At 38.2% G+C, this 23,586-nt stretch overlaps 2 protein-coding genes across 3 annotated transcripts; one reads left to right on the forward strand and one right to left on the reverse strand.

Moving 5' to 3' along the window:
- Positions 1–7,028: 7,028 nt before the first annotated feature.
- On the reverse strand, positions 7,029–7,973 carry LOC122061113 (peroxidase 60-like). Its single transcript, XM_042624301.1, has 2 exons — positions 7,828–7,973; positions 7,029–7,738 (listed from the first exon to the last, which is right to left on the reverse strand). Exons 1-2 carry the CDS (start codon positions 7,967–7,969, stop codon positions 7,296–7,298), a joined length of 585 nt encoding a protein of 194 aa, XP_042480235.1. The 5' UTR covers positions 7,970–7,973; the 3' UTR covers positions 7,029–7,295.
- Positions 7,974–18,161: 10,188 nt separating this feature from the next.
- On the forward strand, positions 18,162–21,661 carry LOC122060449. 2 transcript variants are annotated; one of them, XM_042623539.1, is made up of 3 exons: positions 18,162–18,451; positions 18,670–20,099; positions 20,181–21,661. In XM_042623539.1, exon 2 carries the CDS (start codon positions 18,765–18,767, stop codon positions 20,094–20,096), a length of 1,332 nt encoding a protein of 443 aa, XP_042479473.1. In that variant the 5' UTR covers positions 18,162–18,451; positions 18,670–18,764; the 3' UTR covers positions 20,097–20,099; positions 20,181–21,661. The 2 variants fall into 2 exon arrangements, with proteins under 2 accessions (XP_042479473.1, XP_042479472.1); XM_042623538.1 differs by having other exon boundaries at positions 18,169–18,451; positions 20,201–21,661.
- The last annotated feature ends 1,925 nt before the right edge of the window (positions 21,662–23,586 follow it).

The following is a 23,586-nucleotide window of genomic DNA, read 5'->3' on the forward strand; positions in this document are numbered from 1 at the left end:
ATGCTTATGATTTGTGTTAAAGTTCTAACATACTATCCTGCACTTGGGCTATTTCTCCATTTGTGTTTACCTTAATTATTATTGACTTCAATTTATTTTCTCTAGCCAAAGAGGGCTATTATTCCACAACTAATCTTGAGACTTCGGCTGTGTTTGGTAGTCATTGGAAAAAAGCGTTTTTGATATTTTTTTTTCTATTTTATGGGAACAAAAAATTCACTGATTCTTTTTTTAACGAATCAGATAAAAAAAATGCTAGAAATGAGAAATGTTAAACATTGGAGTTTGTTCCAAAATAGAATTTTGACACAGAAATGAAAATTTTTGGTTTTGACACGAAACGTGGTTTCTGGAACAAAATGACTATCAAACGCAGCCTTTACATTTACATTTTCTTACCTTTATCAAAAGTGCGTTGTTTCCATTTTTTTCCCCTCCTAACTTTGCTTATACGTGGAATGTACATGGAGGTAATGATTACAAATATTTCTTTTATAGGTTTGAAGATTTCACTTCTCTTCCTTTTAATTTCCTTTGCAACTAAACAAAACCATAATGATCAAGCAAAGGAGCAAATGAGACATGTCTCATTAAAGCATTCTGCTTGAGAAATGGGGTTACTGAATTTTGATTATAAAACTGTTTAATTAAGCATCTAGATTTCTCTTTTATAAAGGTATTTATTCACCCAAAAAAATATTTAAGCATCTAAATAGGATTAGGGTCATCTTTTATAAATTAAACGATTAAAATTTTTATTCAATAATGTTTTTCTGTATGATTCTTATCTTTGTTTGTATTAAAGACCCCTCATTTAAATTGATACTTGTTTTTCAAGATTTCTTTGAATTTGACATATGATAATTCATTTTTACTTGTGATGTCATAATATGATCAATTTGTTATTTTTTTTTATCTTCCCACTATAATGGGATTTATCATGTTAGTTTTACCGTACCCTTTGATGTTCGGATTATCTATTTATTTTCTTATCATGGATTAAATTTGAGAGTTCGTCTGTTTATAATCAAGGTTACTAACAAATCTAACTTTGTAACAATACAGTTTTACCCCCCATAGGACAATGTATCAGTTTTTGAGAAGGTCTAAGATGTTAATTTCCAATTACCATTGTCCCTCACCAAATCACAATCCCTTCCTAAATCTACCATGGATTCAAGCCACCCTCATCCCTCAGGAAATCACGATAGGTAAGGATTGCTAGTTCCCCAATCGATGCTTATCCACTACGAAACCCGGTAGGAGGTAAGCAACTTGATTGGGTTGGACTGATCTTCCTAAAACCCCAACTCAACCCTAGGTCTCCTGAGCCTAAGAAAGAGCAGCCCGAGATCAAGCTCAAATATCTCAACTGAGCACTGTTTGAGCTTTGCTAGTCCAACCCATCCCTAATTGACCCCGCATGGGCTAGGTTAGATCTGATTGAAAGGGTTGGCTTTGAGAAAACCCTATATGATGTAATTATGTATTATTTTATTATGTTGTATTAATTATATGTGATTAAGGCAGAGGATGGGCATGCCACTCACTTGTAGGTTCCAGCCAGGTGCACCAATGGGACGTGCAGATCAAGAAAGGCAAGGAGTCTTTTTCAAAGGTGAGGAGAGAGACAAACACATGATTGCACACAAGGCCGGTGTTCACGGATCGTCTGTTTTTCTAATCTCTGTTTTTCTTGTGTTTTGCTAGTTGCAGAAGATGACACGTGTCATCAACGGTCAAGATTAATTCAGTTGGGTGAAGGTTATTACATCCAATTTGATTTTTAACTCAATCTTGGCCGTTCACTTAAAGTAATGCCACATGTCGCCTTCTGAAGGTAGCAAAACAAGAAAAACATGGATGAAGAAAAACAGACGATTTTTTTCCGGTGTTCACATCCTTTTCCCTTATGATCATATATAGGGCCTGAGGGGGCCAACCTGAGCTCAACCCAAGGCCTCGGCCCAGGCCCAGCCTAGGCAATGGAGGAAATCTTAGCTCTGGCCCAGTTTACTAGCTGAAAATCCCAACCAAGGTCATATGACGGTCATTGTGGGCTTGATGCGCCCATTTCACAAGGCCAAACTTGCACCCCTAACTCATAGTATAGATCGCACCAGTAAAATCTGTGTCAAATGCTCGAGAACTTGTCATTTTGAGCACAACCACAGGTGGAATGGCTTTATCCAGGCCTTCCTCTAATCCTCCCAAGTATTGACATTCTCTCTGAAAGACAGATCGATCACCATACGTAAATAATCCTTCATGCATGATTTCATTCCTAAGATCACCTTAGAATCCATCTCTCTAAAGTGTCACCCATTTGTGGGAGACGTTGGTGAAGCATGTTGATGGAGTTCTAAAGGGTTCATGATCAACAGGTATGTATTAAAGATGGGATTTACTTATTAACATTCCTTAAGGTGTCAAATAATTTGTAGTCTTATTCTATTGTCCTTTTGATATAGCATACAATTTTTTTTTCCCAATGAGGATAATAATGTCATTCACATCTAATGTGTATGAGTGACATATTTTGATAATGATATAATTATATATCACTTTCAATTTATTTTTCAAAACTCTTTTATACCATTATCTTAAAAATTTGGGAAAGAACTTGTTGCCCAATGGGCGGTACAAGCTATAGGTCTTGCCTAAGTCAATTCAGGAGGTCATGTGTCAAACTTCTATTCATCCACATTATCCCCCCCCCCCCCCCCGGTCCCCCTCCCTCCCCTCTTCCTTTGGGCCCTCAGTTCATATACTCAAGATGGTGACTGGGAAGTCAATGACCCCTTCCCCTCCCCTTCACCCCCACCCGAAAAAAGAAAAAAAAAAACATTGATAATAAGACAAAAGTTGATTAAAAGTATCACCTCCCCTCCACTCCCTTTGCCTATGGCCTCCAGAATTCTAAATACACTTATACAGTGTCATTCTGACACCCTCATAAATGATATAGGTTTATTTAGGTTATATGAAGAATAGCATCAAGACAAACACCCAATCCTCAATTTCATGGCTGGAAAAACTTTCATCTGTAATCTGTGTTTCGGATATATGTAAGAGTTTTCAATTTTTTTTATCTGTTTGTTGATCCATTGGGCAATGGTGATTCTCCATATTAGAAGGTAAATTCTTTTGTTATTGAAGGAATTAGGTAAAGAAGAAAAATAATGAGGAGGTGAGAGAGAGAGAGAGAGAGAGAGAGAGAGAGAGAGATTTGAGGAGGAAGGTGACGGAGAGACTAAGGCCAAATCAAAGAGAAGATCTAGGAATTGGACGAAAATATAAAGATAAGTCCTAAGATAATGCAACATGACCATTTCGATTATCTATTAAGTAGATTAATTTTAAAGTTTATTTTGTTCTAAGTTCTTATTATATATATAAAAAAAAAAAATTTATTGGCACTTTTGCATGGTTATGTGTTTAGAGTTGTTTTATGAATGGAGGATATAGTAATCGGTTTAGGGATTTAAATCTCCGATCTGGATCAACTTGGATCGATTGATTTTATCTTTAATTTTTATTAAAAGATTTTATTTATTTATTTATTTTAATTTATTTTAATCATTTTACCTTTGATTTTATATTGATATTTAATCTAGTATCAATTAGTTGATATCAGTCTCAACTAATACCAATATGATCCGGTCAATACAATCTGGTTACTTAGATCATGCAACATGAAAACACGCGTTGAGAAGGTGTGTCCTTTTCCTACAATGGCTGGCCGAAATGGATCACTAGGGAACATACCTAATTATTCTACTCCGTTTAATTTCCACTATCCTAGAGGATTTTTCTTATCACTTTCTCCTTACAGCTTTGTTTGGTTGCAAGGGGAATGCAAATTTTTTATGTAAAGTGAAATTTTTTTCCCAGAAAAAATAAATTTAGATGTTTGATTACAAGGAAAATATATTTTATATGTGAAAAAAATTTCACTTAACCATTAAAATTTCCCTTTTTATTTCCCCACCAAAATAGGAAGAAAAAAAAAAACCCTACTCTCGCGATCTCTCTCCCACTCTTGCGACGCTTACCTTGCTCATGACTCTCTAACGATCTCTCTTTCTCTCTCTCTCTCTCTCTCTCTTGCCCCCACGACTCAATTGGGTTTGTTTTGACCAAAAGACTTTAGATTTGAGCTAGATGGAGCATTACTGACCTGTTGGGTTTGTTTTGACCAAAAGACTTTTGGAATGGGTCTTTTACTCGTTATCACTTGTGATATATTACTATTTTCTTTGTGATAATCTTTTATATTATTTTAAATATTTATTTATGCTGCATTCAATTGATATATAGAATGAAATGGTTTACTTTGGTTAGTGATAGAACATAGTATCTGATGACATTTGATTTGATTTGGTATAACCCTTAAATGACATGATTCACATAACCAATATAAATTTTGAGGAGCTGGTTGGGTTCTGGATTAAAAAGTATTTCCCCCCCCCCTCCCCAATCTATTTTAAGGAGTTTGGTTGGATTATTAGTTTTTTAAAATTTTACATCCAACCAAACAATTATGGTAAGTTAATTTCACTTCACTTCTAATGCAACCAAACGACTCAAAAGGGAAAAAAGAATCGCTTCACTTCCCTTCCCTTCCCATTTCCCTTGCAACCATACGTAGCCTATAGTTCTAGCTTTTCTTTTTGCTAGAAAATGTCTTCAAGTAATGTAAGTGGTTTGCACACACACACACAGAGCCCTAGGTATTAGCCCCCTCCCCATTTTTACTTATTTGGGCAAGGAGGGGGAGCGGGGGATAGGGCTGCCTCCCCCCCCCCCCCCAATGGCTTACTGGTCTTTTCCCTCCTTCTTTCTTTCCCCATGACTTATACTCTTATTGTATTAACCAACATGAGCAAACCCAACCCCAGGTTGATTTGCCTAACATTTTACACATACAATTTAATTTATAGAGGTCTGACTCTTTAATTAGCATAGAAGCAAAGAAGATTGTGGGAATAACTAGGATGAAGAAATACGAAGAAATATATATATATATATATATTTATATTTTTTTTGTAAAAATATCTTCATACTAATCTAAACATAAAATAAGGGGGAAAAACTACATATAAGATAACTAAAATGAGAGAAAGTAAGAATAAAGATTTCAACCTCAAAGATGATGATGAAAGAGTGATGGTAAAGGATGAGGTCATTGTGCAGAGATTAGATGAGTATATTAGTGAAATGAGCATATTAAAACTATTTTGAGAGTAACACTGATCAATAACAAGTTCTGTGAAAGTCATTTGAAGTGGTATGGTTATGTTCAAAGGAGGTCTGCCTTAGTCAGGAATAGCGATTGGATTCATATTGAGGGAGCCACAAGAGTTAGGGACAGTCCTAAAATGACCATATACGAAGTGATGATGAATGGCATGCATAGTCTCGATCTTGTCCCAAGTAAGACCTTGGAAGAACCAATTCTAAGGCAAATATCCATGCAGTTGACCCAATTAGTTGAGATTTTCCTATTTGTTGGGCTGTCTATCTTTCCTCTTATTACCATTTTTCTTTCTTTTCTCATCTCTCACCTTTCCGTCTCTCCCTTTCCCTTCTTATGTTTGAACTTTTTCAATTTTGTTTTGTATGGATCTATGTAGTTAACCCCATTAAGTTGAGATAAGGTGAATTTTTTTTGTTATTGTTGTTGTTTGACTCTTTAGTTAGTATTTTGGATTTGTGTAATTGGGGTGTACATTAATGATGAAAGAGTTTAATCACAGGATCAAATCACCATGGTGAATGGATTCTTCCTTCTCCATAGATAAAGTAAAACTTAATCTTAATTTTTATTTTAAATTCCAATAAATTAAGATTCAAATACTTTCTTATTGGTAGACCTTCAAGAAAGGCTGATATCTTTGTAAAGTCTCAAATTCTATCAACGTATTATTCAATTTTCCCATTTGATGATGCAAAACCTTTCCAAAAAAAAAAAAAAAAAAAAATTGCTAATCAATTTCGGCCCTTTGAGGCCACTTACTCCCAGCCACTAGTTGTGGCTGGGCTCTCTCCTGCGTTGGAGCCTGGAGAGAATCAGAATCCTTTCGGCGAATGTGATTCTTGTGGCCAAATACATGTGGAAATGACCAATCTCCCTCTTCTTCCCCCTCCCAAAAAACCAAAGGAGAAAATGATGAGGCCGGTGAATGTTCACGTACGTGAATGTATGTGAATGTCCCTAGTCCGTGGATATGGCATATATTTTCTCTCTCCTCATTTAATAGATGCCATCTCCACGGATCAAGGCCGTTCACATACGTGAACATTCACTGCTGTAGAAAATGAGATATCTATGGTTATTTCTTCATGCATTCCCACTAGCGCTCACACAAGTGCAGAAATCACACTCTCTCACAGAAAACATTTCTCTTTAATTTATTTTTTAAAATTATTTTAATTAAAAAAACAAAAAAGCGCCTAGATGGGTTAGCTATATATGTATTTTTTTCCTCTCACAGGTGAAAACGAGGTTTTGATGTCTAATTCATTATTATTATTAAAGAAATGAATCAAACGATTTTATTCTTTTCCGCCATGGCTATGGTTTAAATCAGATCAGGGCCGGTAAAATCGCCTGGATAGGATTTGTATTGGTCGTGATCCATTGGTATGACCTAAGGATAAAAATATAAAAAAATATGATTTAAAAATAAATAAATAAATAAAATAGTTCTGTCTAATCCAATCCGATTCAGAACAATCGAGATCGATATCGATCAAGATCGATTCCAATCCAAGAACTGAGATTGCAAGCCATGACCATGGCAGATGTAATGACAAACATCTACTCAAGACTTGTACCCGAGAAAAACCCCCCAAGAGCAAAAGTTGGAGTCCAATCTAACATTAGAATATACTTAAGAGCTTTTCCACTGGATTAATTAGCATAAGAACACAGAGCTTGTCCAACGATTTACTTAATTTTCTTCTTTGAAGGTACAAATTTGTATATTAATCACAACAAAATGACTAAAGAGACCCAATTAATCTCCTCTAAATTGCTATTAATTTGCTTAAACACTTTAGGGCTCAACAAATTGCCCAAACTGAACTTTTACAATAGAAATGAATTTCTGTTCACTTCCACTTTGCAGAATGCAGATGAGACACATCCAAAAACCCTAAAATGGAAAAAAATAAAAAATAAAAAATAAAAAATGTTTTAAAAAGAATAAGGATTATTTCTTGATCTATGATTCCGATCAAACCTGGATTTCATAGACTCAGATTTTCAGACTGACAAAGATTATAATAGGTTAACGCCGACCTGGTGGAGGGGCAGGAGCGCCATTAGTCGATCGACACGAAGTCCTAATCTCTCCCAAAGGATCTAAAAGTACATTTACAGCTCCCAATTTAACAAGGGCAGCAGCAAATTGTGCATTAAAGATCACATTATCATTGGCTAGCAGCTGCACTGTGACATTAGTTCTCTTGTCCTGATTTATCTCTTGATCAATTCCTATAACTCCTTTATTGTTCTGAATCTGCATGAAGAAGGAGTTGTCTACAATGTTAAAACTCAAAGGGTTCTGATCCAAATTAGCTAAGTTGTCATTTGTTGCGTTCTGGGGACATGTCCCTTTTAGTGAGTTAAGTAGACCACGATCCATAGTTGGATCAGCCTTTCCTGTGTTGTTGTAATTGTAGAGACGATCTTGGAAGGCAGAACAATGTGAAACCCCTACTGTGTGAGAACCTGAACATAATAAATTCCTAATTAGTTCCCACACATCTCTTTGTACAGATTTGAATTTTTAAGAAAAAAAAATGTAGATTGTTACTTACCAATGAGAGTAACCATGTCTGGAACATCAATTCCTAGACTTGCAAATAATGCAATAGAATCAGTCACTGAAATTTCAGCAGCAGGTAGAAGATTCACAGCTTCGCTTGCGATTGAATATAGGCCATCCCTTCTCCCTGTCATTACATCAAAGTACTGTCCTCCACCCTGTAAAGAAACACGAAAATAATAATCCCACATCGGATGTGAGTAATCCGATATAAGTATTTGGGCACACTCTTCTAAATACAATCATCATAAATAGAGATAGAATGTAACATCTCTCACCAAGACAACAGCCTCCCTAGCAGCCATGATAATGATATCAGAACAAGAGACGATGCCCGGGCAGCTTTGCTCTACATCAGCTTTAGCTTTATCAATGACATCATAACCTCTCACAGTTAAGTTTGGAGGTGCATTCTTCTCACTTTTAGGGCCATCTAGGAGTATTGATGCATCACATCCCTATTCATGCAGACACAACACTCCCATGAACATTAATTCACCGCAAATTTTTTTTTTTTGGCTAAAATATCAATTGTATTAAAAAATAAAGAAAAGAAAAAGTGATAATTACAGCATCTCCCGCGCCTTTGGCAATGCTATTAGCAAAAGAGACTAACCCGCTAACAAAAGAAAACTAATACATAATATACATAATACGAAACCACAAACTACCTCATTAGTTCAACACTATTTTTTTTCCCGCTAAGGCTATGTTTGGTAGCCAAGAGAAGAAAAGAAAAAAGAATCTAGAATAAAGGAAAAGAAAAGAAAATAAAATAAACGAAATTGTGAAAAAAAAAAAAAAACTGTATGTTTGGTTATCATTAGAAGTAGGGGTGTCAATTCCTAAACCAAACCGGTAAAACCGTCCGGACCGAACCGATAACAACCCGGACCGAACCGAACCGAAGCCTTATTGGTTCGGTTCGGTTCGGTTTCGAGTATTGTAACCCCAAAACCAAACCGAACCGCACCGAAAACCGGATGAACCCGAAACCAGACCGAAACCGGATCAAAACCCGGACCGAAACCGAAACCAAACCGGTAAGAAACCGAAACACTCCAAAATTCATTAAAAAAATCAAAATTTGAATAGTTTTGTATACATTTGTATGGAAAATCGAATCCAAACTAGACCAAAAACCAAAACCAACCCGGTTACAAATCGATTTAAGAAACCGAAGTTCAATAATTCATCATTTGGTTGTTTCCTAATGGCTCCATACCGGTTTAAAAAACCAATCCAAACCGAAATGAACCTAATAAATCCAAACCGGTACCAACCCGAACCCAAACCGCACCGAAGCCGACATCGGACCGAAACCGATAAATCCTTAATGGGTCGGTTTCGGTCACTTCCAAACTCACACCGAAACCGGTGGAACCGGACCGAAACCGCACCAACCCGGACCGTTGACACCCCTAATAGTCAAGGAAGAAAACCATAAATGGTCAACCATGCAATAGGGAAACATAACCCTTGGTAGCAAAGCTGCCGAAACCCTTACTTCCAGTAGTCCCATACAATTCAATATAATTGACCCCATAGCTCCAACCACCAAGAAATGGATAATGTTAGTTAAGAGGAGTCATGGTGCTTTCTTCATTTGTGTGGAAAACCTACTCTTTGACCTATCCTTTAAACACCTTATTTCAAACCTACAAGACCATAGTAGATGAGATGAAAAGAAATGGTATCACACCACGTTCACATAGAACCGAATCGGTGACCGGGTTCCCTCCGCTTAACCCAAAAGCACCAGGATCATCTGATACAGTAACCACAGCACAGCAAGCCACATGTACATTAAAGTATAATAATGTAATTTCAACGGAAGTCTTGTCGTATATAAATACCAGTAAATCCCCATATACTCTTAATACTCAAATCGTTATACATAAAATATTTACATGTGCGCCCGTAGACATGATATTTATACAAGAAATAATAATTTAATTATCGAGAGCACAAAAACGTGAGTATACCAAAGAATAAAAAAGGAACTGCAAATAGAAATCTGCTATTGTTGCCTCACAATGCAGTTCTCGTACGGACATCCATCTCCGTAGTTAAATCCATCTGGGACCCACCAATCCCCCACTAGAGGTTCGTCAATAGGACCCGACACAGTTTTCTCTACAGAGTAACCTACAAAGTCATCTAAAAATGTGTGTACACGAGAGGTGAACTCACTAGCTCAGTAAATGGAAAGAAAGATGCACACAAACAACTACAATTCAAATGGTACTATATGCATGATATGCATTTTAAACCTATTTCACCTAAGCAATCATTACTAAGTCATAGGTTACATGCTACTCATAACCATAGTGCACGTATGCCCTGGGTTCGAGAAGCCTTCTCCATCCCACAATACGCCTATAGGGTTGTCGAATAAAGCCAGCCGTGAGTACTCGAAAAAGTAAATTATGGCCGAACCATAGTAGAAATGTAAATCGTGGTCAGATCATAGCAGAAAATAAAAATAGTACGATTGGCCCTCTGAATATATCACTAAAGTTGCCGACTGTCCTAATGATCAGTCGGGCATACTTCTAACTGCCACAGCGATCTGTGATCGGTGCTTTCCCCTAGTGATAACCCAACATATAAATCCCTGTTGGGAAGGGTCATAGCACAAGGGAATGTTAAATCCTAGCCACATGCTCCTATATGAGATAGTACGACTGCATAGTACTTCCGTGTCCCATACCAAGGTGTACCAATGCATTCATTTCCAAGCTAACTAGGGCATCTATTATAGAAACCCCACACATGTCCAGCAAATTATCACTGTAATCCATCATTAAATAATCCATGCTCCAGATTCACAATAAGTAATAATTATCAGGGAATTTAAAAATACAACATGTTCATTTCTAAATGCATCCAACATCAATCAAGCATATGCGTGAGAATGGTATTCGTAATGTCAAGTTAATATATGAATGAATAAGATGCCAAAAACACTCCCAAAATAAAATCAAAGTCCTCTCCCCACTTACCTATTCTTGTAAGTGAATATGCACTCACGATACGAGTAAGATCAAAGTGAAAGCGAATGTCTCAAAACCTAACACAGATAGGTCTATTTCAGAAATATAAAAAGACATAAGATATGGTCACGATGCATTTAACAATGCGAAGAAGGTTGTTGGTGAGTTTGAGTTCTAACAGAGCTCATTTGGACTACAGGTGGGTCATATAGGCGGATAGGAGAACCCACATGTGCAAGCTGCCTAGGTAGACAACACCTAGACACAAACCGACGGGTCATACCGATGGAACTAGAACCCATCGATCCTACCCATTAGTAGGACCCGAGGCTAACCCAGAACTGGTGGGTGCTATCGACGGGTCTTGGTACCCGCTAATCCTACCCGTCGTAAGCCCAGAAGAGACTGGTGGGTTATATCGGTGGGTCAGGGTACCCCCCAGTCTTCCCCACCTGTTGGACCAAAAGCCTAGGTAAGACGAGGGGTCACACTGGTGGGTCTGACTACCCGCCGATGCTACCCACCAGTGTTCTGCGGGTTTTGCTGAACTTCTTCTCTTCTTCATCTCACCTCTTGGGAACCCAAGATCTTGGGAACCCAAGAGGGTTGTTCCCACTTCATTTCCCACACATTTTAGGCTTCATCTACTTGATTATTCCATTGATCTAAGTTAAATCAAGGTTTTTGGAAACAAATCATACAATGGCTCAAGAAACCCCAAAAATTTATGATTCCTCTTTCCAAACTTAAAATGTTACCAAATACTTTTAAATCTTGGTTTCCCCTCCTCAAACCTTCAAAGAAATCACACAAGGGTTCTATTATCTTTTTGATTTGACTACACACAAAAGGGTTTCATCACATCTCAAGGGTTTATGACATTACTTACCTCAAAACGTAGATCTCAAGACACCAAACACTATTCCAGCAACGAAAAGGTAAGACGCGGTTTTGGAAACCAAGGGGGAACCTTCTTCCCTCTTCCTTCTCTTCTCCTTCCTCTTTTCTCCCTCTTCTTTACTCCTCTCACCAAACCCTTGTTGAAATCATAGATGGGAGTGAGAGAGAGACATAAATGCTATTTATACCTTAGTTTGTAAATATCTACTAATGCTTCTTTGGTTTTGCCCCTTTATGGATCAAAACGCATTAAAATGTGATTTTGGGTGAAATAGCTGACATTATCGGGCACACGTGACTCCATTATGACGAGGAATCTGAAATGCACATGCTAACCCAAGTTGGGCTTATTGGGACCCACGTTTCTCTCACAGGTGGGTCTCACACCTACTAGTGACCACCCACTAGTTGGCAGAAACAAGGCTAGCCTTGCTGTATTTTGATGGGAAAATGGGTCCCAACGCATATCTCACTCTCGCCACCTGACGTGGACTAAATTCTCATCATCCAGTAAGATCTCATACCTTTCTTATTCGTATATTGCTTCGTGATATGTGCAAGGGCATGACTTAGGCGTGCGAATCACATCGGGTACTGGCTCAATCTTGTCCGACGACCTCGTATTTGACGTTACCCTTGCTGTCATGCACCATAGGGCACCCGCGTCAACTCTTTTTGGTTTGGACCCTACAAGACTAAACCGAACCAATCGGTCAATAAACCGGGTTTAGGGAGCAGGGTTCTACAGATGGAGCACTAAGAGAGATTACCTAAATTAGGCCTTCTACATTGGTATTTAAAAAATTGATTCCATTGATTCCCTTGGCTGCATATTTTCTTCTCTCTCTACTTTCTTGTTTGGGCTAGCTGGACTTCTTTGGCCATTAATAAAGGTTGAGTTGAGAATCCAAAAATTAGAAGAAAACAAGACTTGACAGAAATCAAGATTAGATGTAAACTAACCATATAAGTCAACCTTAAGGGTGTTAGCATAAGCATTGGCCTTGGGTGAACCTTTTGACATTTTAACAAATAATTAAGAGGTGCAAAAGTTCAGAAGAGAACAGCCTCACTCCTTGCATCAACCAATGGGGTTGCAACATCCATCACTGTAAACAATTAAAGCTATGTTTGGTTGTAAGGAATATTAAGGCATAGGGAAGTAAAATTTTTATTTTTAAAAGATAAATTTTATAATCATTACTCCATGTGATCTCATGTGATTGTATAAACTACTTCATTTTTTTTAACTATATTTAGTAATGGCACATTTTACATGTAGTTTTTATTTACATATTATAACAAAGGTTTGGATGTAAAGTAAAGTGAAATTTAATAACCAAATGTAGAATAATTTCAAGTTAATGATAGTCCATATTTTGAGAGTTGGCAGAGCTTATTAAGTTTCCAACAAAATCCACATAAAAAGATTGGGCCTCAATGCTGGGAAAGTAGAGAACAGAAAACTAACAACCAAAACCCCAACGCACTGCCTCCTAAAGTTCAAAGCTTTCCAAAGTTGCATAGTAAACTTTGGGCTGAAACTCACTACTTAGGCAATGGACCTTTAACATCTATTTTCCAAAAAAATTGGACCTCATCTGATCTGTTATGTGACATATATTTAGATTGCCCTTACGGGTTTAATAAGACAACCATCCTCGATAGCTTCACCCTTTAAATTTTACATTATGTAGCAACATTTTACATATTATCAAGTTTGAGTTTAGAGCAACCAATATTTGTAACTATACATGGATTTAAGGATCTAAGATGTTGCCCTCCATTTCTATGCTATAGATAAGCTTAGGTTATTGTAAGGCTCGGATGTCAAGACTATAGACAACATATAGAAAAAAAAAATATACGTGATGTTCGTTTTTAATGCTTTAAGTTGTGTTAAGTTTGTAGTGTTGTATTAAAAAAAATGATAATTTACATTGCCACCCCCTAGAGAACACCACAATTAGAGAGACACCCCCTGCAAAATACCAAATTACACTCGCACCACCTTCCGTCAGTCACTATTAAGTGAGGAGTTGAAATGACGATTATACCCTTTTGACTAAAACACATGACTAATTCATAATTTACCCAAGTCTCTCATTACTGGTAACCTCCGCTCACCTTCATCGTGGAGTTCATGGAAGGTTTCCTACGCACAGGAAGATGCGGTATAGACTTCCGTCGTCGTTCGTTGTAGCCCATCACCACCCGTCTTCGTTTGTCACAACTGCTCTTCACGGAGAGTAAAGGCTTTGGGATGAAGAGCACAATTTTGATTTGGGATGGAGGCCTTTTTTTTTTTTATTTAGGGTTATGGGGTTAAGTGAGGGTATATTAGGTACTTTAGTTTTTAGAAGTGTATTTTGGTATGGGTTATAAAAAAATATACCAGCTGATATCAGCATTTGAGGTATATTCCGAAATAGCGATTGACGAAAGGGGGGAGAGCGTAATTTGGTATTATACAGGGGATGTCTTTCTAATTGTGGCAGTCTCTAGGGAGTGGCCCTATAAATTACCCTAAAAAAAAAAAAAAAACGACCAATGTTTTTCAAATCGGACTACATATTAAACCGTTTGAGGAAAAAGGTTTGGTGGTCCGAATAGTCAAATAGTTCCGAGGATGATATTATGAAGGAAATTACACTCCCTTCCCTGGGACTATGGCCTAATATCAAGTTCCCCCGACATACTTTCTGTCTTCTGATATACCGAAGATGTTTTCAATCAACTCCTTCTCTTAGATAGCTCTGTTAAGTGATGATCTCATCATTTAAACATGTAATTTATACCAAAATTACCCTTCCCATATGAATTAAGCGTTAAGCCCTAAAAGGCTAAACAAAACCTCCATCGTGATTTGCCCCTTCATCGCTGCACTCCACTGTCGTTTGCTGAAATCCACCATCGATTTGCTCCATCGTCGCTCTACTTCGTCGTCCTTTGCTGTTCTTGGCCGTCGTATCTGTTCTGCCGTCGTTGCCCCTTCTTCATTACTGTGCTCCGCCGTCCTAACCTGTTTGCTGTTCTCCGCAGAGCTTTCGTCGCGGCATCACCGTGCCCTTTCTGTAGAGCTCTGGCCGCCGTTGGGTATAGATTTGCAGGCATTTAGAATTTCAAGCAAACCCTCCCATTCAACCAGTGTGGGTGTTCATTGCATCATCCTGCCTGATTCCCAGGCCCAACCCACTCTTCTGACACAAAATCCTACCCAAAATACTCTGTTGACTCTGTTCTATGCACATCACAGTTGAATTCAAAGATGAGCCTTCAAATAGCTTTGAACATAATAAAGGCACAAGATTTTTCAAGATATCCAGTTGTAAAAGAGGGAGAACTAAGAGATCCAATCATCAAAATCTTCTGATTCAGACCACCACCACCAACCCACCATGGTTTCACCCTTGAAGAATCCTCCATCAACTTCGACTTCAACTTCAACTTCAAAACCCACTTCTGTTCTTCCTTACAAGACCCAGAATCTCAGGGACCTATACCAGTCCGGCCAGAGGCTAGGTTAAGGCCACTTTGGTACTACATATCTTTGTACAGAGAAGTCCACAGGCACCCAATATGCCTGCGAATCTATACCAAAAAGAAAGCTTCTTTGCAGAGAGGACTATGAGGATGTATATAGAGAGATTCAGATAATGCAACATTTGTCTAAACACGCAAACGTGGTCAGGATTAAAGGGGCATATGAAGATTCCTTGTTTGTTCATTTGGTCATGGAGCTTTGTGCCGGCGGTGAGCTCTTTGATCTGATTATTCAGAGAAGGCATTATAGTGAGAAGCAGGATATACAGCTGATCAAGACTATTGTTGTGGTTGTGGAAGTTTGTCACTCTCATGGAGTTATGCATAGGGACCTAAAGCCTGAGAACTTCTTGTTTGCTAACTCTGATGAGGATGCTCCAATGAGAAGGAAATATTAGGGTAGATTGGTCTTTTTACAGGCTAATTTAACATTAATATCGTCATAGTCCAAGGAGGGGAGTGTAATTTCCTCATTATTATATAATAAACTTCATAAGCATGATGTCCGCAATGATGTTTTTCGGAAAAAAAGAATATTGCATGATCATGTGACCCCTTGAGCCAGACATAAGAGCACACAAAATTATCACCATCCCCCCATTAAATAAAAAATTCTATCCATGTTGATGCCCCTGTGCTCTCATTGCCCCCCACCATTGATGTACTGACCAAGTGATTGAGCAACGATCTCTTGCATGTGTTTTTTTTTACCTTTTGAGTACTTAAGACAAGAGAATCAAGGATTTGAAATAACTACATAACCTATTCAACTTTCAAATTTAAATTGAATAAATCAATAAAGGTGGAGAAGGTTCTTAAGCTAACGATAGAGGGAAGCGCACCAATTGGGTGGGGTGGGGGGGCTTTGATGGCTCGTCAAGGGTGAGAAAGAGAGAGATAGGAGTTGCAGGCATAGTCCATGCTGGCAACTTAGAGAGACTCTTTCCATCACTAAATAACTAAAGAGAAAAAAAATCCTACTAAGTTGTGTGGCGTCTACACCCAAATACAAAATGGACAAAATGACGAGTGCACCTCTGTGATATGCAAAGATCCCACCCCTGTTGATGCCCCCTGTGTTGTTATTGGCTACCGTTGGTGCAAAGGGCATATTTCCAAGTGTGAATCAAGTTCTCGTATGATCTTATCTATACACATGGAATCCAACAACCAATTTTTCCTTTTCCATGCGTGTGGATCAGTCTTGACGAGAATAGCTCTTGTATAAAAACTTGATTTCCTCTTGACACTTCTAGACATCATTTCCCCACCTCTAACTACAAATAACTTAAAGACATATTAGTTGAGTGGTGCATGGGAAATATTACAATTTCGTCTGTGTTATTCTGTATTTTTTTGAAGAAATGTAAAAGACAATTATTTGTGGGATTACATCATAAGATAGCGCTTTGTTGAGTCTAACTCTATCTTCACAGAATATAGGGTAGATATGCCATTTAATTGAGAGAGGAGAGAGATAGACCCAAGGAAGCACTAGCATGCGTTGAGCTCCGGGACAAAGTTTATTTTTCCTTTACATTTCTTCATGTTTACATTCAATTGGACGGAACACAATGAAATATACCATTTTGGCCGCTTTACAGTGGGAAAGGTTTCCTCCAATGCCCATGTGCATTTTTTGGCATTGGAAGGGGGTATTTTGAGAAACCAATCAACCAATCAATTACGGAGTATTTAGGACAATTTGAAGGGATGTGCTACAATAATATGGGGAGAGATAGGGGTGTCAACCTGTCAGGCCGGGCGAGTCTCGGTCAGGCCTAATCTGGCTTGACCACTTGAAAGCCTTGCACCGTGAATGCCCATTTAAGTAAACGGGTCTAGCTTTGGGGGACATGGTATGGTTTATAATCGGGCCGGTCAATGTCGGTCTTTTATCGGGCTTCCTTAAAAGGGTCTTAACCGGGTTGCGGAACTATTTAAGTCTAAACGGGCTTTAAACGTGCTTACCCTAAAATTCTATTCTATAAGTGGGTTGAGACTATGGTTGTTCTTTTAAAAAAAGAAGAAGAGATTATGACCATTACAACTTACAAAATAAAACTTAATTAAATCAAATCCTACTACAAAGCAAAGGGTAAGAAAGCTTAATTAGTTTCTTACTAGTAATGGCAAAATAGGAATTTTGTGTGGTATTAAAGAGGGTCGGGCTGGGTTGGGCTACAACGAGTCTGTTCAGGTCGGGCATATAAACATGTCGGTTAGGTCAGGCACCCAACGGGCTAACTACCTACACACTATACCGTGAATGCCTGTTTAATAAACATGTTGGACTCAAGCCTGACATGTTTATTAATCGAATCGATCTAGGTCAGGCCATAAATGTGTTGGACTTGGTCAGGCCTACCAGTGCGGGCCCTAAGTGGAGATAAGCACTTTGGGTTTTAAGCCTGGTATTTAGGACATTTTGAAGGGAAAGTGTGCTACAATAATATGGGTGGAGATGAGCACTTTAGGTTTTAAGCTGACGTTTTTATAATATGCCCATCCCACAAGGCAAATCCATAAATGGGGCAGGATTGAGCTAATGTATTTTCAGCTAAATCCCAAGTATCCAACCCTATCCTGAAAGATTGATACCAAACCCTACCAGTAGGTGTGGGAAAAGCATACCCTGTTTTATCTTATTCTACTGGCATAACCCATGTTAGCTGTTGGTCGTTTGTATCTTTTCCCCCTAGAGGTCTTGCCTAAGCAACCCCTCCTTCCCTTGATTCAGCAATTATGGGTTTTCATTCCATGTGAAAACAAGAAAAAGACTCCATTTTTTTTTTTCTCTCAAAACTTTTGTTAGAAGAAATCTGCTGAGAGTATTCGGCAGAGAAAGAGAGATACAAAATGGTAAAGAGAGAGATGGGGACCGAGTGGGTCCTCCATGTACCTCAGTGGAGCAGATTAATCTTCCTAGCAAGCTGCAATGTCAAGCAAAGTAGCCTCTCAAATCTCATGCCCACCCACCAGGAGAAAAAGAGGAAGAAGAAGGAAAAAGCAGAAGAGATTTTGAAAAGGGGAGAAAAAAAGTGTCCATAGCATCATCATCACAGCATCAATTCATCTTTCCTCTTCATTCAATCACACTTCATACCCACTACCGGCCAGCACCAACTCCTAAGGTTGCAGCAGCAGCAGCACCACCACCACCACCACCATTCAACAGTAAGTCTCTCTCTCTCTCTCTCTCTCTTTCTCTCTCTCTCTCTCTCTCTGCAACTCTTGTTCAGTCTCAAAGCTTTTCCATTTTTTTTTCTTTACTTGAATTGAACTTTGTTTCTTTAGCAATTTACAATAGGAAAATCAAATACAGAGAGATTCTATTATTCAGTCTAAGTCTTTGAAATTCCTCTGTTCTTATTCTGGGTTTCCTTCATTTTTAGGAACTTGCTTAGTCATCTGAAGAATATAGAAGAAAGTTGAAAGGGAATTTTCAGGGGACCTGACAACAATATACTGCATAATTACTTTGTTTAGGATGGAATCTTTTAATGAAACATCTGGGTTCCGTTACAATCCTAGCTCTGAAGCAATGGTAGACCTAGATGGAGATAGGGAGTTCTCTGGCCTTCTTGAGATATTTGTTCATCATGCCAGGAACATACACAACATTTGTATCTATAACAAACAAGATGTGTATGCAAAATTTTCCCTTACTTACAGTCCTGATGAGACACTGTCAACTAGGATCATAAATGGAGGTGGGAAGAACCCTGAATTCAATGAAAATTTGAGGATGAAAATAACCCAACTGGATGCAGTCCTCAAATGTGAGATTTGGATGCTCAGTAGAGCCAGGAATTATATGGAAGACCAGTTGTTGGGATTTACCCTTGTCCCAATGTCGTTGGTGGCAGGGAAAGGTAAGGTGTCCCAAGATTTCACCCTTTCCTCCACTGATCTCTTCCATTCACCGGCTGGAACTGTCAAGATGACTCTGTTTCTTGACACATCTCTGCCTGTTAATTCGTCTGCCAAGTCCTTCTCTGATTCACCTACTAATTCATCCATAAGTTCAGAGGTTGTGTTATTGGATCCCAAGAATTCTGAGGAATTGGACCCAGTTGAATATGGGAGAATTGAATTTCCTGATATCAATGTGGTGAAGGAGAATCAGAAGATGGTTTCTGAGTATTTCAACATAGCAGATCATAGTGCTGCTTCAAGGCTTAGTGTGGTAGGACCTGCTTCCTTTCTTCATCTTGGTGCTTGTAGTGAGTCGGTAGATGACTATGACATGACTGTAAATTCTTCAGAGGAGAATTATGGTGGATCCATTTCTCCAAGTGGAAGCAAACAAAATTCCGGTTTCTTTTCAACGACAACCAGCTTAAGTGACGACAGGAACTCAGTTGACTCAATGGAGAAAAAGAGTCATGTTGCCAGTGATATACCTAATTCAAATGTTGAGGCTCATCAGATCTCCCGGGCTTCTCCGGATACGCCAACGTCGAAGAAAGGGATTGATAGAGAGGAGAAAGAGGCCAGTTTCACAAGCAAGGAAGAGGAGGATGGATCCAAAGATAATCTGCATCCTGTGGAGTTGGGTCCAGCTTTTACAGCTCCACTTGGGAACATCAACCTCGAGGCTGAGCAGAATGCAATGCAGAGGCAGATAGTTGATATGTATATGAGAAGCATGCAACAGTTTACAGAATCATTGGAAAAGATGAAGCTCCCAATGGATCTTGATAAACTGGAACCTGACAAGAATGGTGTTGTTATTCATACTCATAACAAGAATCTGGAAACCGATAAAAAGAAAAAGGATGGCTCAAGGGTATTCTATGGTAGCAGAGCTTTCTTCTAAATGGTATGTTTTACAAAGTTCATGGAATTCCTACAAGCACTGGAGAGTTTAATTTCAGTAATTTTGATTTTCTTTGATATTTAGGTTCTTTACTAATGTTACAGGGTCGAAAGCATTAAGTCCTCTATCGACCTCTTCATTGCGGCTTACCAGTCTTCTTACGCTTTTCTCTCTGTGGCATTACCAACGGAAAAAGAGTAAGAAAAAGAAGATGAGAAATGTATAATCATGTGCATACAAAAGCACGGTTTTCTGTCTTGGTAATCCACGTATCTGTTCAACTATTTATATTTATCCCGTGACAGCAATGCACTAGCAATGTAATTGTTTTTCTGTGTTTATCCTTTGAAATTATGAGTTTTTAGATTGTTCGTAATCCTCATATTCCAAGTCAGTCTGAAAACTTGACAATGGAACAGGTGTACCAAAGCAGAGGCCAAAATGTTTATATTATGTGATAACAGATACTGCTGATTACCTTACAACACTGCAATTTTTGGCTAATTTCTACTGCCTTTCATTTTTTGGTCAAGTTTAGTATGGTTGACATGTCAGACAAGTGAAAATCAAGCCATCCCTTATTTACTTCTCACTATAATGCAACTGAACTTGGAAAGCTTTACTAGATAATACAAATAGTACAAGAATATAAACTTACAGAGCTGAGCATGATAAGATCTACAATTTCTGCCCTTGACATTGGTAATCCATAATGCAATGGAAGAACTCTGCCCCATGCATGTTAGAATCATCTAGCCGGTTATATTTTTCACATGAAGATCACTGCAAAGCTTCAATAGCTGAATGTTCTGATGATTGGTTGTAGCTGTATATAGATATAACAAACAAACATTTACAAGCAGCTCTTATTCATTACATGGATGCTCTGCAGTTATATGATACCCAATTCTTCAAGAACTTGTATGAGTCTATTAGAGGTGGACAATCTTGGAATGGTGGTTTCATGATGATGTATGCCTGCAGAAACTTTACTAGCCTCATCCAGGACCCTCTTCTTCTTCTTTGTTTTTCTTGGCTGTTGGCATGGTATGGTAATGCTTTGTCCATTGGGTTCCAGCATATCCCTTCGTCCCAGGCTTCCAGGTCAAGAATCATGGCACGCCATGCGGTTAGGTCCTCCATTGTCATCTTATCAAGAACTAGATTGTGTTTTTTTCATGTACCCAGAGTTGGTGGGCAAGTTCACCAAGCTGCTTGTGATGAATATGTCTGATTCAGTATGGTGACTCCATTAAATGATCTAAGTATTCATCTGCTTCAGCAACACACACAGTCAAGGATGAAGAGTTCCAGAGAATTGTTGCTTTTGCTGTTATAAAAACTGAAGATTATATGAGTTCATTAAAACAGGTCATCGGAAAGTTAGTCATCTAAAGAATGGTTCTGCAGCTGTCCAAACTTGATCGCAAGACATGTTAGTGCTTCTCCAATTTAAATGTTGCCTTTTGATCATAAAAGTGACATTATGGCTTCATTTCAATCCATCTGCAACTTCATGAAAGAAGACATTTGCTTCTGCAATGCCCTGATATGCATTTGAACAATACCCTGTGATTTCTGAAGCCAAACTACTTTCCACGTTGAATCCATATGAAAGCTTACAAAGTTTTCCTGAGCCACACGATGAATTCATTACGAGGATCCAAGGGACGAGACCCCGCTCGCCTCCCTACCCTACCCCCAGCGGCCTGGATGCCCGTGGTGAATGGGAGTAGGTGCTGGGAAACTTGTTCCTAAAAGCTTTACTAGCTTTGGATGGTAAGGGAGGGTACACTAGCACCCTTTCTCTTTATCTTTCTCTTTCTCCCATGAAATGGTTTTGCTGCCCTTCTCTATATGAAACCTTTTTGGAGTACCATACTGTCATTGTTGTGCTCCTCAATCCCCCCTTACCCTATCTAATATATGTCAAATTTCTTAAGCTCACTTTGGTATGATTTTATTTTTAAAATTAAATTGATTTCTTGAAATAAGTCAACTAATATATTTTTATCAAAAAATTGAAGCTGCTCAGTTTTAAACATTGAAAAAGTTTCTGGAATAAGAAATCCATTTGACAACTCTTAACTTTTTGAAAATAGATTTCATCTCTTTTTTCTTCTTTTTTGGGTGCAAGAATCCATCTTCATAAGAGTGAGATGGGAATGGGGTGGGGTGGGGTGGGGTGGGGTGGGTGGGGGAGGGGGAGGGTGGGCTGGGCTGCAACTACAAAAACGAAACTGTGGTAGCAGAAACCTTCTCAGCAAAGGATGAAGGAAGAAGAAAATGGGCCACCAAATAGAGTTATATGCTCCACTCCACATTTTTTTTTCTTCAAGAAACCCAGTCCATCCAGACCCTGTTTCACCCCTAGTATTGGCGATAGCCAATTACTTCTGAATTCCAATCCTTAAATCTTTGATCCCCATCATTGACTGAAAGGTCATATTATACTCAAAATTCAACCAAAAATAAAAAATAAAAAATAAAAAAAATTATTATTTTTTTATACTAAATATTCATTGGGTTGCATCAACATTATTGAATCCAATTCTGTGGTCACTTAGTTTCCTAGCCCTCTTAAATGCAATATTTTTTTTTGGGTGAATGAAAAAATATATTCAACAAAACGCCAAAATTTTCAAGGACATAAGGAGAGAGAGAGAGAGAGAGAGAGAGAGAGAGAGAGAGAGAGAGAGAGAGAGAGAGAATGAATGAGGACCAATATGAATAGAAGGGGTCACCTGGGGGGATTAAATAATGGAAAGAGACTAGAATGCTCCAACAAGAGAATTTTTGGACTGATACTATCCCAAATCTGTTGAAGGGTTCATGATTTTCCAGCCTAAAACCTAAGGTTCCTCTCATACAAAACATGCTAAATGGTAGTATAGAAAACTAGTTTTGTAATACCCCTAATTTTTCTTTGACTTAGTCCAACATTGACCTGAAGTGATGAGTCAGCTGATGATGAAGTAGTCAAAGTCAATGTTTGTAATGGATGAAGTGGCAGTCAAATGTAGACTTGTCAACCAAAGTCTAAGATTCTTTGGCCTTATCACCACTCCAGTTTTGGTAAGTTTTTAAATGTTTTTGAATTTGCAAATTTTCTTTTTTAGATTCATATCTTTTATTGTAATTATGTGGTGAGGCATAACTGTTTTTTTGGTTGTCGGTCACTTATAGAAACTTCCAATTTGCCTTACCATTATTGTCTATTATAAATCATATTAAATATTGTATTTTATCTCCCCACCTCACATTATTTCCTTATTTGGTTTATACATTTATGGTTGATTTTCAAACCACCTTATATATTATGCTAATTATTCAAATTCATGCAATTATGATTTGACACATAGATTACTATCATTTTAATTATACTAACTTAGTGATGTATTTTTCCCCTTCCTTGTGAGATTCAAATCAAGGGGGTAAATTGATTATCATCTTCCAATTCCTTATAAGACTCAAATCAAAGGGGGGGGGG

The sequence above is a fragment of the Macadamia integrifolia genome, chromosome 14, assembly GCF_013358625.1.
Source record: "Macadamia integrifolia cultivar HAES 741 chromosome 14, SCU_Mint_v3, whole genome shotgun sequence".
In the NCBI taxonomy this organism is placed as follows: domain Eukaryota; kingdom Viridiplantae; phylum Streptophyta; class Magnoliopsida; order Proteales; family Proteaceae; genus Macadamia; species Macadamia integrifolia.